The sequence below is a fragment of the Arachis ipaensis genome, chromosome B7 (genome assembly GCF_059453495.1).
Source record: "Arachis ipaensis isolate K30076 ecotype BB chromosome B7, ASM5945349v1, whole genome shotgun sequence".
Classification (NCBI taxonomy): Eukaryota; Viridiplantae; Streptophyta; class Magnoliopsida; order Fabales; family Fabaceae; genus Arachis; species Arachis ipaensis.
Genome location: NC_142442.1, coordinates 77,335,122 through 77,349,881, shown reverse-complemented (window position 1 = coordinate 77,349,881; position 14,760 = coordinate 77,335,122). Strand labels below are relative to the sequence as shown.

Here is a 14,760-nt window from a genome sequence, read left to right as displayed (position 1 = left end):
ACTCAAACAGTCTATCATGTATTTATATTTTACGTTCACTATCTATTTTTTTAGTTATTCAGGATTTGGATAATTATGATATTAATGGGTATTCTACGTATTCTATTACTTCCAATGAATTTAATTTTGTATAATTTGTTTCTTATAAAGTAACTTCTCAATTACCATGGATACTGTACAAACTTAATTTATTGAACAATTTTATAATTTTGTTAATGTGTTCTTTTTACATACTATCAGAAATTTATGGAAATAGATCTGATCAAAACAGTAGATGTGAAGAAAATATAACTGGTTAGTATTCTACTTTTTTTTTCTTTATATATTTAGTATTGTGACACAATTTTAATAGGTAAATAAATTTATAAAAAAATTATTATTTTATCCTTATATGTTAGCATATTAATGAATTCATAGTAAACATTAAGTGTGAGCATAATTGATGTTAAAAAATTTATTTATTTAAGATCATTACAAGAACCAATTATAAAAAAAGAGTGACAGTGCCTAACAAAAAAAATTAAAATCTATATACAAAAAAATTTATAAAAATCAAAATGATACTTAAAATATTTATTTGCCAATTAAAATGAAAAATATGTAAACTTTAGCAAAAATGAAAAATTAGTTAATTTAAAAAACTTTATATTTTATTGAATTATTTTGTTATAATTTACACAAATATCAAAAAATAAAATAATTAAATAAAATATATTTTAGGAAATAAAATGAATAGTAAAAATTAAAATGATAACTCTAGGCGAAAGCATACAAAATAAAAATTATTAGAAGTAATAGAACAAATAAAATATGAACCAATATTATCTTCAATTGTATTACTTCGACCAGTAATATCTAAACATTTAAAACATGAAACAAAACATACAAACTAAAAAATTTAGCCAAAGGCAAAAATCGTCATACCCTATATGAAATAATTAACTAAAAAATGCTATAAGACAACTGATGCAAATGAGAACTTTATACAAAAAAAAATTATGATATATAAAGATAGCATTTTTAAAAAAAAACTTTTATTTATTTCAGACTCAAACTATATTGAATTGACTATTTAATCTAAAAAAAATAGTCCATAACAAACATAATGTTAACATATAACTCAAAAACATATAATGGAACAAGGAAATAATAAATATTTAAAATAATATAATGTTTTTATAGATCGTATGTGGTTTTAACTTGGTTATAACAGTTTCGAATAAAAGGTTTTAAACAAAATGATTTTATTAAAAAAATAAAGTCAAACAGCATCATAATATTATACAGTGTAACAAAATTAAAAAAATTATTGAAACATCACTTAAATATTTGATAGTTACTTATCTCTTTTTTATGATCACTATAATGGAAGTAATTCTTTGTATTTATAATCAACAAAGTACTATTTTTTTAGTTGTTACAAAATTAATCATTTTCTGATTTTCATTATGAATGTAACCAAATATATGTAAATTTAATACGAGTACAGAAATTAGACAAAATGTTCGAGCATCCCACAATTGTGCTTGAAATTTTCAAGAGGATGCAACAATAATTCGAACTCCGCTACCAATCCCAAGGACATGTAATTACTGTAGCGTACGTCTATTTTACCATGAGACGTTCGAGATGTGCTGTAATGGGAGAAAGTCTCTCTTCCCCGAGTAAATGCTCCTCAGGAATTGCTTGAAATCTTCCTGGACCCCTCTGCAGAAGGAAACCGTTTTAGAAAATATATTCGTGGATACAATCATGTATTTTCCTTCACTTCGTGTAGTGTGCACATAGACGAACAACTAGCTATAATAGGTCGTGGTAAATATATATTTCGTGCTCAAGGCTCAATATATCACAGTATAAGGGAATTTTATCCAGATCAAGGCACGCGACCACGTTATTTGCAACAGTACATATATGATACTAATCAGCCACAATATAGTTTTCCAACTACGTTGCAGGTAGCAGCTATAATTGTTGGTGATGATGTTGAAACAATGATTCGTGGGTGAGATATTAAGGTGCAAACTCATACTGGTAGCCTATGAAGGATTTAGGAATTTGTTGGCTATTACGATCCACTATAATATCCACTTCTTTTTCCATTTGGAACTCATGGATGGGATATCAATACTCGAAGTCAAAGTGGTGGCAAAGTATCATGCCGAACATATAATAGCTATATGCTCCAGGCACAAATCCCCATTTCCTACGCAGTATAGACTTCAATAAAATTCTGCCAAAAAATTGTTCAATGTATCTAATCTTTTTTGCAAATTCTTAAAAATTTGTAGATCCATCCCGATGATCATTCCACCGTATTGCAAGCAGGGCGACTACTACAACAATATGTTGTTGATAACTATGTGAAAATTGAAACCGGAAAATTAATATGGGTTTGAACTAGATAGAAGAAATTATGAGCTGAATTATACCAAGGCTTACAAGATGCCTTGAACACAGGAGAAACCAATGCAGGTAAATATTGTTGTATCTAATTCCTACTTCATAAATAATTAAGAATTACCCAAAATAATTATTAAAACTAATAATATTTCTCTCTATATTTGTCTCCAGAAAATGTTGGAAGAAAAAGAACAATATTACCATCGTCGTTCATTGGTAGCCATCGCGACACGACCCAACGATATGAAGATGGAATGACGATTGTTCTTAAAGAGGGCAAGCCATATATTTTTCTCACAATGACATGCAATCCATCTTGGAGTGAAATAACTTCAGAACTCAACCAAGTTCAAACTCCACAAGATCGTCCAGATCTAACAACAAGAATTTTTCAAGCCAAATTTGAACAGCTGAAAGAGGATGTAATTACTAAGGGTGTCTTGGGAAAGGTGAAGAGCTATATTAATGTCATTGAGTTTCAAAAAAGAGGGTTGCCACATGTACATATGTTGCTAATCTTAGAAAACAATGACAAGTTAATTGACCCGGAGCATTATGATAGTTTGGTACGTGCAGAGATACCATCTAAAGAAGTAGAACCACACCTACATGATGCAGTGCTAAAACATATGATTCATGGTCCTTGCAAAACACTTGATCAATCTTCACCCTGTATGAAAAATGGCCAATGTAAACGCAACTACCCAAAAGAGTTCGCAGCAGAAACACGACGAGGTGACGACTCATGTCCGCAATATAAGCGATGATTCGACACACCAGTACCCATCAACCCAAATATCACAGTTGACAATAGATGGGTAGTTCCGTACAACCCTTGGCTACTACTAAAGTATGATTGCCATATTAATGTTGAGATATGTAGTAGTATCAAGAGTATAAAGCATCTCTACAAGTATTGCTACAAGGGTCCAGACCGGGTTGCAATGGAAGTTCACAACGGTTTTAATGTTGACGAGGTCCAACAGTTTGTTGATGCAAGATGGATCGCTGCTCCAGAGGCATGTTGAGAATATTTTAATTTAACCTTTACCGAATGTATCCATTAGTTGAAAGGTTACAAATTCATTTTCCAAATCAACATCAAGTGAGCTTCTATGATCAGTAAACCATTCCTGAAATACTTAATGATGATTATTTCTCTAGAACAATACTCACTGATTTCGTTGCCCTAAATCGTGAGGAGGACCAACAATCTAGGCATCTTCTGTATAGGGAAATTCTAGAGTATTACACTTGGCACAACAAGGAAAAGGAATGGCGTCGACGCAAGACACAGAGGAGATCCATCGGTAGAATTTATACTGTATCACCTTCAGAAGGAGAAAAATTCTATTTGCGTATTCTGTTATCTAATGTTAGAGGACCAATCATTTGGGATGACTTGCTAACAGTGAACGGGGTCCAATATTCGTCCTTCAAGCAATCTGCTCAACACCAAGGATTGTTAGAGAGTGACAGTAGCGTCCATGCGTGTTTGGTTGAGGCTTTTGTTTTACGATTGCCATGTACTTTACGAAGGTTGTTTGCAACCATCTTAATATTTTGTGAGCCTACAGATGTAAGAAGCTTATGGGAGGAATTTTTTCCATATATGGTGGATGATTATCCGTCAACCAGCACTACAACAGCCTTAGTGTTCACAAATCGGCTACTCAGGGATATAAATGATATACTCCTTTAGCATGAAAACAGATTATACAATAGGATTTGCCAGCTCTAACTCATGAAAATGACAATGAAAACTCGATACCCAGAGTTATTCAAGAAGAACTGTTGGTCGAAGTACCTCGGGAAGACCTGTGTTCTATAGAAAGATTGAACAATGACCAATCTAAAGCTTTCAAGTGCATTATGAATACAATTGATTGAAGAGAAAGTGGAGTGTTCTTTGTTGATGGGCCAGGAAGAGCAGGCAAAACATTTCTTTACAGAGCTATAATTACAGAATTGAGAAATAAGGGTCATATTGTCTTGGTAACTGCATCATCAGGAATAGCTGCAACATTATTGCTTGGGGGTCGAACAACTCATTCTAGGTTTAAGATCCCAATTAATGCACAACCATCATCTATTTGCAACATAAGCAAACAATCAGATCTTGCAAAGCTGATTAGACAAACAATGACAATCATCTGGGATGAAGCACCAATGGCAAATAAAGAATCGGTGCAATCATTAAACCGCACTCTGAGAGGCATATTAGCAAACGATATGCCATTTAGAGGAAAAGTGATGGTGATGGGAGGAGATTTCCGCCAAGTACCGCCTGTCGTACCGAAAGGTAGTCAATCACAAATGATTTCAGCTTCTATAGTTAAGTCTCATTTATGGGCTTCCACTAAAATTTTCTATTTGCGACAAAATATGCAATCTTCTAATAACCATGTTTTTGTGCACATTGGTGATGGAATTGAGCCCACCATACATGAAGACTTTGTACGGATACACGCAAAAACGGCAATTCTGTGGGAGGGTGAAACATCGTTACACAAGTTAATAGAAGAAATATTTTCAAACTTACAATCTCATGGGTGGGACGCTTCTTACATGGTAGGGCAATATTGACGCCAAAAAATCATGATATGCAACAACTTAATGATATAATTATCAACCAGTTTCTAGGAGAAAAACAAAATTTAGGCCCAGTTTGGGTAAACAACTTAATTAAGCTAATTTTGAAAAATAGCTTAAATAATAAATGATTATATTAAAAGTAGCTTATAAATAAGTTATTTTGTGTTTGGGTTTTTAGTTCTAAAAGTACTTATTTTATAGAAATGTGATAAAAAGTAGTAACATTATGAGAGAAGTTATTTTTTTTAACTTCTCTATAAGTTCTTAAATAGCTTCTTAGAAAGCTGTAATTTGGTTTTGAAAATTGCACCAGACATTAATACTACTACTTTTCATAAGTCAAAAGCTCAAAAAAAGTTACTTTTGAAGCTTCTCAAACGGGCCCTTAGTCTCATTTCATGAGGTAGAAGGAGATGCTAATAATTTATATTAACAAGAATACCTTAACTCAGTTTCTACAGGCGGGTTGCCACCTCATGTGTTGAAGGTGAAAAAAGGGGAACCTTTGATGTTATTCAGAAACAAAGACCTTAAGGCTTGCTTATGCAATGGTATAAGGTTACTATGTTGTGGAACTTTTCAAAACATGTTGGATGTAGAAATTTTAACCGGCCATCACTGTGGAAGAAGAGCTTTCTTGCCTCGGATAAAACACAAAACCACAGAGAATTCAGGACTGCCTTTTATACTTACCCGGAAGCAATTTCCTGTAAGGTTGAGTTTTGCAATAACAATAAATAAATCACAAGGACAGACCATTCCTAAAATAGGGATCTATCTCTCTAGACATGTGTTTAGCCAAGGCCAATTATATGTAGCTCTGTCTCGAAGTATTTCTCAGTCAACAACAAAATTTTAGTCAAAGAAGGAAAAATAGATGGAACAAGTGGAGAATTTACCAGAAATGTAGTTTTCAAAAAAATATTGTTACCTTCACCACATGTAATTTATATTCTTAGTAAGTGTGTGTAGTTACTTCTTGGTACAATTGAGTCTACATATAATTTTAATCTTTAAATCTTTTTCATTGATATAGATATTTTTGTATACAAACTTCAATTTATTGACGACTAACGACTTATATTTTTTTAATAGACAATTTGATTTCAAAGGAGATCATCAATATCTGCCAGGAGATAAAGACAACGAACTTGAACATCTATTTTACGCCACAGGTACATACTAATTATCATTAACTAAGACATACTAGATATACTAGAAATATATTAACAAATATCAATTACAGGAAGAAGGATTCTAAAGTCTTTGGAGTGCATAGAAAGATGAGCAAGCAATTACATCAATCAAACCAATAGACAATAAAGTAATTTTTTAAATTAATTACTGTCAAAATTGCATTAAATATACATACTTTTATTTCTATGTTAGTAATCATAATCATATGTTATCTAATAGGTTCATTCCCTTCAAATTTATTCTATTGGTTGGGGAGGAACGGTTAAAACAGACAAGACCTAATTCTGAAAGATGATAAAAAAGGAAATACTACTCCAACAACATACAAGAAAATGCAATCATCGTAATTAGAATGTTATTGATATGCCTATTATCTATCCCCTTCTATGTTCTTCTTTTACTATTAAATAAAGGAAAAAAGTATATGCCTAAAATATTAAAAGGTTACTCTGAGATTGTAATGGAGATTATGTTTTCCATGTTAAATAAAGTTACAAAAAATAATTTTAAACCAATGATAATAAATTAAACATTTTTCTTTTTCCAGCAACAAACTCACAGGAGCGGAACCAACTGATGTTAGTAAAGAACAACATTGCAGGTACCTATCATTAGATTAAGAAACCACATAAAATAGAGGTAATATTGGATCATTATAGATTTGAATGCTCTAGAGAGGGTTTAATGGCTTCTTTTGTTGCGCATGTGTAGGAAATCCAATCTCAAACAAGAAATTTCAATTTTACAGGTTTAATTTTTTTTTATTGTTATATTGTCGTTCAAATATAATGAAATTTTTATTGGCATATGGTATATTTTATTGATTTCTAAATTTTGTAGTTCTTCAAGGCTTAAGAATTTATTGTTAAGGAGATGTATGAGGAATTGCTAAAGATTTTTACTCGGTACAAATTCAGAAATTACTTTAGGTTTATCTTAACGTTTTTACTTATAGTTTGATCTATAATTTCCAAAAAAAAGACATAATTATTTTTCTTCTTTACACTTTTTGCAGGCACATGAAAGATTCTTGAAATACAGATCCGTACTTTGGCTTACCACTTAAAGAAAAAGGTCCCTAAATAAAGAAAAAAATATGACTTTTTAATATGGCTCATCTTTTGTAAATAATCATATTTTTATATTTATTTTTATGACTTTGAGTTAGATAAAAGAAGATAATATATTATAATAATTACTATTTTATGAATTATGTTATTAGATAAGTGACGTATGTGTTCATTATAATTAAATTATTTTCATATTGTTATTGTTTATACATAGGTAATATATGATTATTTTAATTTAAACATTTCTATATTATCATAAGCTATTCTATATTATTATTTTTAAGTTATTCAAATTTAAAATTTCAAAAATCATTAAAATAATCAACTTTAAATCCCATAGAAAAAGCGACTGAACATGTGCCTGTTAAGCCGCTAGTATATATAAAGAGAGAAAGAGAAACCCAAAATTGCTAATCCTTATTTGCATAACTCTTCTTCAATTCATAAATCTTTAGCGTCATCTATACTCCATTCAACCTCTCTGCAGCCACTCCCTCGCCACTCTCCCGTCTCACCACATTGTCACCCTTCATCGTTCCATCACCTTCACCGCCTTGTTCTCTATATTCGTGGCATTCCTTTCCACAACTCTGTTGTCATGTCTATTCCCCTCTCTGCTGCTGCATCCCCCACCTCATCCACTGCTTTGTGCTCTGACTCGTACGTGGCGTCCCCACTGCATCATTTTAAAAGAAGTTACCATCTTGTCGTTTAGACTTTTTGTATAAAATCTTGTTATTTTTGTATAGGATGAATACTTTCTATTCTATTTCTATGAAAAATAATAATTAGTCAAAACTATCAGAAAGATGGAGAATGGGGTCCCCGCGAAAAATGGCACCTTATCTTGTGAGGAATGGGGATGGGGAGCAATATTTTCCCACAGTGAAGAATGGGGACAGAGACAAAGAGCAAATCTGGAGGCGAGAATGGGGAGCAGGGAGGCATTTTCTGCCCCACTCTATCCCGTTGACATTCCTAACTTTGACTTAGGTAGGTAATATTCACTTGACATCTACTTTTATTCTGTTGTCTTTAGTTTTTCTACCTTTCTTGACTTTGACTTATGTAGGTAAAATATCAAGGTTTAAATGGGTAGAATAGGAATTTAAAAATGTAAAGATTTAATTGAATATAATAAAATAATATATTTATATATAAAATATATACTTTTTAGAAGGTTTAATTAGTTAGTTTTATAATTTTTGTAATTATATATTTATATTTTTTTAGTTAGATTTTTATACTATTGTTAAATTTTGTAATGAGATCTTTTTTGTGTGAAAAACGTCACAATTAATGTAATATTCTTTTAAAAAATTTGTGGTCAATGATTTAATTAGATTTTTAATTATAGGTACTTTTAAATTGCGAATAAATATTCTCTTTAAATGTAATATTTTTTACACTGGCAAGGACTTAATTACAAAATTAAAAAATAATGTAGGGACTAAATTGAAAGAAAAAAGTATAAAAACCTAATTACAAATTGGGTAAAACTATAGAGACTAACAGAGTAATTAAATCTTTAAAAAAAATAAATTGTTTGTATTTTATTATTTTAAAGATTTAATTACTCTGTTTGGTCTTTATAGTTTTGTCAAATTTACAATTAGATCCTTGATGAGCGGATAATTTATACCCTTTTTGGCATTGTTTTTGCATAGTTTTTAGTTTGTTTTGATTACTTTTTATTATATGTTTATTAGTTTTTATTCAAAAATCACATTTCTAGACTTTACTATGAGTTTGTATATTTTTCTATGATTTCAGGTATTTTCTGGCTGAAATTGAGGGACTTGAGCAAAAATCTGATTCAGAGGCTGAAAAAGGACTGCAGATGCTGTTGGATTGTGACCCTCCTTCACTCAAAGTGGATTTTCTGGAGATACAGAAGCTCCATTGGTGCGCTCTCAATTGTGTTAGAAATTAGACATTCTGGGCTTTTCAGCAATATATAATAGTCCATACTTTGCCCGATATTTGATGACCCAAACTGGTGTTCAAAGACAGCTTAAAACATCTTGGCGTAAAATGCCCAAACTGGCACCAAAGCTGGCGTTTAACTCCAGGAACAGCCTATGCACGAAAAAGCTTCAATGCTCAGTCCAAGCACACACCAAGTGGGCCCCGAAAGTGGATTTCTACACTATCTACACTTAGTTACTCATTTTCTGTAATACCTAGTAACTAGTTTAGTATAAATAGCACTTTTTACTATTGTATTCGTACCATAGAGGGAGACTTTTACCATATTATGCTATTGTTCACGTTTGGAGGCTGGCCTCACGGCCATGCCTAGACCTCTTTTCACTTATGTATTTTCTACGGTGGAGTTTCTACACCCCATAGATTAAGGTGTGGAGCTCTGCTGTTCTTCATGAATTAATGTAATTACTACAGTTTTCTATTCAATTCACGCCTGCTTCTTCTCCAAGATATACTCTCGTACTTAATTCATTTAAGTCAGAATGAAGGGGTGACTCGTGACAAACACCCAATCTTTGTTACTCGCTTAGCCAAGATCCGCGTGCCTGACAACCACAAAGCGGTCTACATGATGTTCAACGTAGTCATTGGATGACAGCTGAAGTATATTCTCTTGGATATCTAATACACGGACCGAGTCCATGAGATTAGTATCTTCGTGGTATAGGCTAAAATTATTATTAGTCATTCCTAGGATCCGGAAAGTCTAAACCTTGTCTGTGGTATTCTGAGTAGGATCCAGGAAGGGATGACTGTGACGAGCTTCAAACCTGCGAATATTGGGCGCAAGTGACAGTGTGTAAAAGGATCAATGGATTTTATTCCGATGCTAGCGGGAACCGACAGATGATTAGCCATGCGGTAGTTGTACCTGGTATTTTTCATCTGAGACGAGAAATCCAACAGTTGATTAGCCGTGCAGAAATCGTAGAGGACCATTTTCACTGAGAGGATCTTACAGCTTGCCATGGAAGGAAGTAACGCATGGTTGGAAGGAGGCAGAAGGAAAGCAGAGGTTCATAAGCAACAAAGCATCTCCAGACGCTTATCTGAAACTCCCACCAATGAATTACATAAGTTACTTTATCTTATTTTATGTTTTATTTATATTTTAATTATCAAAATCTCATAACCAATTGAATCCGCCTGACTAAGATTTATAAGGATGACCATAGCTTGCTTCAAGCTGACAATCTCCGTGGGATCGACCCTTACTCACGTAAGGTTTATTACTTGGACGACCCAGTGCACTTGCTGGTCAGCTGCACGGAGTTGTGAGGAAAGTGTGAGATCACGATTCCGTGTACCAAGTTTTTTGAGCCGTTGTCGGGGATTGTTCGAGTTTGGACAACTGATGGTTCATCTTGTTGCTTAGATTGAGTAATTTTATTTTATGTTTACGCTTTTTATTTTTATTTTCGAAAAATTCAAAAAAAAATTTTGTTCTTTAGAATTTTTAAGAATGAATTCTAGAGTTTCAGATGATATGTGAAGCCTGACTGGCTGCTAAGCCATGTCTAATTTTTTTTTGGACTGAGGCTTTCACTTATCACTGCAGGAGCTTTTTGATTCCCATCAATTTGGCTGTTGAATGTAATGCTCTGCTGAAGCTTGGCTGGCCATTTGGCCATGTCTAATCTTTTGGACCGAAGCTTTCACATAAAGCTTGGCTGGCTATTTAGCCATGTCTAAATTTTTGGACCGAAGCATTAGACTAACATTGCAGGATTCTTGGAATTCTTATTAAAAATTTTGAATTTCTTTATTTTTTTTCCAAATAATTTTTGAAAAATACAAAAAAAAATTAATAAACCATAAAAACAAAAACATTTTGTGTTTCTTGTTTGAGTCTTGTGTCAAGTTTTAAGTTTGGTGTCAATTGCATGTTTTTTCTTTTTCTTAAATTTTCGAAAAATATATGCATTGTGTTCTTCTTTGATCTTCAAATTGTTCTTGATGATTTTCCTTGTTTGATCTTTGATTTTTCTTGTTTTGTATCTTTTCTTATTTTTCTTGTGCAATTTCGAATTCATAGTGTCTAAACAATAAAAATTTTTTAAGTTTGGTGTCTTGCATGTCTTTCTTTTCTTAAAAATTTTCAAAAATATGTTCTTGATGTTCATCATGATCTTCAAAGTGTTCTTGGTATTCATCTTGACATTCAAAGTGTTCTTGCATGCATTTTTGTCTTAATCTTAAATTTTTATGTCTTGTGTAATTTAGTTGTTTTTCTCTCTTCTCATTAAAAATTCAAAAATAAAAAATAATATCTTTCCTTTATTTTACTAATAAATTTCGAAATTTTGAGTTGATTTGGTAAAAATATTTTAAAATTTAGTTGTTTCTTATTAGTCAAGTCAAAATTTCAATTTAAAAGAAAATTCTATCTTTTCAATCCTTTTTTTTTTCAAAAATCAAATCTTTTTCATTTTTCTTCTTAATATTTTTGAAAATTTTAAAAATTGATTTTCAAAATATTTTCTTATTTTTGTTTCATAATTTTCGAAATCATTACTAACATTTAATGTTTTGATTCAAAAATTTATGGTTGTTACTTGCCTATTAAGAAAGGTTCAATCTTTAAATTCTAGAATCATATCTTTTAGTTTCTTGTTAGTCAAGTAATCAACCTTAATTTCAAAAATCAATTCTTTTTAATTTCCAATTCAAATCTTTTTCAAAATGATTTTCAATCATATCTCTTTATAATTTTGATTTCAAAATCTTTTTCTAACTTCTTATCTTTTCAAAATTGATTTTCAAATCTTTTTCAATTAACCACTTGACTTTTTGTTTGTTTTACTATTTCTTATCTTTTTCAAAACCACCTAACTACTTTTCTCTCTCTCTAATTTTCGAAAATCACTAACCACTTTTTCAAAATTCTTTTTAATTAACTAATTGTTTTAAATTCTAATTTTATTTTATTTTCCTTCTTAAATTCGAATTCTAACTAATAATTAAAATAAAAACAAAAATATTTTTCTTTTCTTTTGAATTAATTTTTGAATACTCTCTCTCATCTCTTTCTATTTAATTTATTTATTTACTAACACTTCTCTTCTTCTTATAATTCGAACCCTCTCCCTCTCTCTGTGTTCGAATTCTTCTTCTCCCTTCTTCATTCTATTTCTTCTATTCTTCTACTCACATAAAGGAATCTCTATACTGTGACATAGAGGATTCCTATTCTTTTCTGTTCTCTTCTTTTTTATATGAGCAAGAACAAGGATAAGAACATTCTTGTTGAAGCTGATCTTGAACCTGAAAGGACTCTGAAGAGGAAGCTAAGAGAAGCTAAAACACAACACTCAGGAGAGGACCTAACAGAAATTTTCAAAAAAGAAGTAGTTATGGCAGCCAAAATAACAACAATGGTGGAGATGCAAGGAAGATGCTTGTTGACTTTACTGCACCCACTTCTGACTTCTATGGAAGAAGCATCTCAATTCCTGTAATTGGAGCAAACAACTTTGAGCTTAAGCCTCAATTAGTTTCTCTAATGCAGCAGAATTGCAAGTTTCATGGACTTCCATTGGAAGATCCTCATCAGTTTTTAGCTGAATTCTTGCAAATCTATAACACTGTAAAGACCAATGGGGTTAATCTTGAGGTCTATAGACTTATGCTTTTCCCCTTTGTTGTAAGAGATAGAGCTAGGACATGGTTGGACTCACAACCTAAAGAAAGCCTGAACTCTTGGAAAAAGTTAGTCAATGCTTTCTTGGCCAAATTCTTTCCACCTCAAAAGTTGAGCAAGCTTAGAGTGGAAGTCCAAACCTTCAGACAGAAGGAAGGTGAATCCCTCTATGAAGCTTGGGAAAGATACAAGCAATTGATCAGAAGGTGTCCTTCTGACATGATTTCAGAATGGAGCATCTTATGTATATTCTATGATAGTCTGTCTGAATTGTCCAAGATGTCATTGGACCACTCTGCTAGTGGATCTCTTCATATGAAGAAGATGCTTGCAGAAGCCCAAGAACTCATTGAAATGGTTGCAAATAATCAATTCATGTACACTTCTAAAAGAAATCCTGTGAATAATGGGATAACTCAGAAGAAAGGAGTTCTTGAGATTGATACTCTGAATGCAATATTGGCTCAGAATAAAATATTGACTCAGCAAGTCAATATGATTTCTCAGAGTCTGACTGGAATGCAAGCTGCAGCCGGTAGTACTAAAGAAGCTTCCTCTGAAGAAGAAGCTTATGACCCTGAGAATCCTGCAATGGAAGAGGTGAATTACATGGGAGAATCCTATGGAAACACCTATAATCCTTCATGGAGAAATCATCCAAATTTCTCATGGAAGGATCAGCAGAAGCCTAATCAAGGATTCAATAATAATAATGGTCGGAGAAATAGGTTTGGCAATAGCAAGCCTTTTCCATCATCTTCTGAGCAACAGACAGAGAATTCTAAGCAGAGCCTCTCTGATTTAGCAACCATAGTCTCTGATCTATCTAAGACCACTCTCAGTTTCATGACTGAAACAAGGTCCTCCATTAGAAATTTGGAGGCACAAGTGGCTCAACTAAGTAAAAGAGTTACTGAAATCCCTCATAGTACTCTCCCAAGCAATACAAAAAAGAATCTAAAAAGAGAGCAAGGCCATCAATATACCCAACATGGCCGAACCTGTAGAGGAGGAAGAGGCAGTGATTTCCAGTGAGGAAGACCTTGCTGGACGTCCACTAGCCAATAAGGAGTTCCCTAATGAGGAACTAAAGGAATTTGAGGCTCATATAGAGGCCATAAAGATTCCACTGAACTTACTGTTGCCATTCATAAGCTCTGATGAGTATTCTTCCTCTGAAGAGGATGAAGATATTATTGAAGAGTAAGTTGCTCAATATCTAGGAGCAATCATGAAGCTGAATGCCAAGTTATTTGGTATTGAGACTTGGGAGGATGAACCTCCATTGCTCATCAATGAACTAAATGCCTTGGTTCAACAGAAATTGCCTCAGAAGAAACCGGATCCCAGAAAGTTCTTAATACCTTGTACCATAGGCACCATGACCTTTGAGAAGGCTCTGTGTGACCTTGGTTCAAGTATAAACCTCATGCCACTCTCTGTAATGGAGAAACTAGGGATCTTTGAGGTACAAGCTGCAAGAATCTCACTAGAGATGGCAGACAATTCAGGGAAACAGGCTTATGGACTTGTAGAGGATGTCTTAGTAAAGGTTGAAGGCTATTACATCCCTGCTGACTTCATAATCCTAGACACTAGGAAGGATGAAGATGATTTCATCATCCTTGGAAAACCCTTCCTAGCCACAGCAAGAGCTGTGATTGATGTGGACAGAGGAGAGTTAGTCCTTCAATTGAATGAGGACTACCTTGTGTTTAAGGCTCAAGGATCTTCTTCTGTAACCATGGAGAAGAAGCATGAAAAGCTTCTCTCAATACAGAGTCAAACAGAGCCCCCACACTCAACTTCTAAGTTTGGTGTTGGGAGGCCACCATTAAGCTCTAAGTCTCTGTGAAGCTCTTTAAG

The 14,760-nt window shown here is 32.8% G+C and overlaps 1 protein-coding gene and 1 non-coding gene across 2 annotated transcripts; one reads left to right on the top strand and one right to left on the bottom strand.

Annotated features, from left to right (window-relative positions):
- The first annotated feature begins 2,657 nt into the window (after positions 1-2,657).
- Positions 2,658-8,266, top strand: LOC148553052 (uncharacterized). The gene is made up of 8 exons (XM_088494760.1): positions 2,658-3,075; positions 3,184-3,422; positions 4,129-4,196; positions 4,296-4,916; positions 6,094-6,173; positions 6,743-6,796; positions 7,721-7,925; positions 8,071-8,266. Exons 1-8 carry the CDS (start codon positions 2,658-2,660, stop codon positions 8,264-8,266), a joined length of 1,881 nt encoding a protein of 626 aa, XP_088350886.1.
- A 4,745-nt stretch (positions 8,267-13,011) lies between these two features.
- Positions 13,012-13,120, bottom strand: LOC148553051 (small nucleolar RNA R71). Its single transcript, XR_015893721.1, has one exon. It is a non-coding gene; the product is annotated as a small nucleolar RNA R71 (small nucleolar RNA).
- Positions 13,121-14,760: the final 1,640 nt, after the last annotated feature.

Bases quoted from the DNA above. Each gene is read 5' to 3' on its own strand.
- LOC148553052 (XM_088494760.1), top strand. From the start codon at position 2,658: ATGACGATTGTTCTTAAAGAGGGCAAGCCATATATTTTTCTCACAATG. The intron at 6,797-7,720 runs GTACCTATCATT...ATAAATCTTTAG, and splicing joins AGTAAAGAACAACATTGCAG to CGTCATCTATACTCCATTCA. The intron at 7,926-8,070 runs GTACGTGGCGTC...CAAAACTATCAG, and splicing joins ACTGCTTTGTGCTCTGACTC to AAAGATGGAGAATGGGGTCC.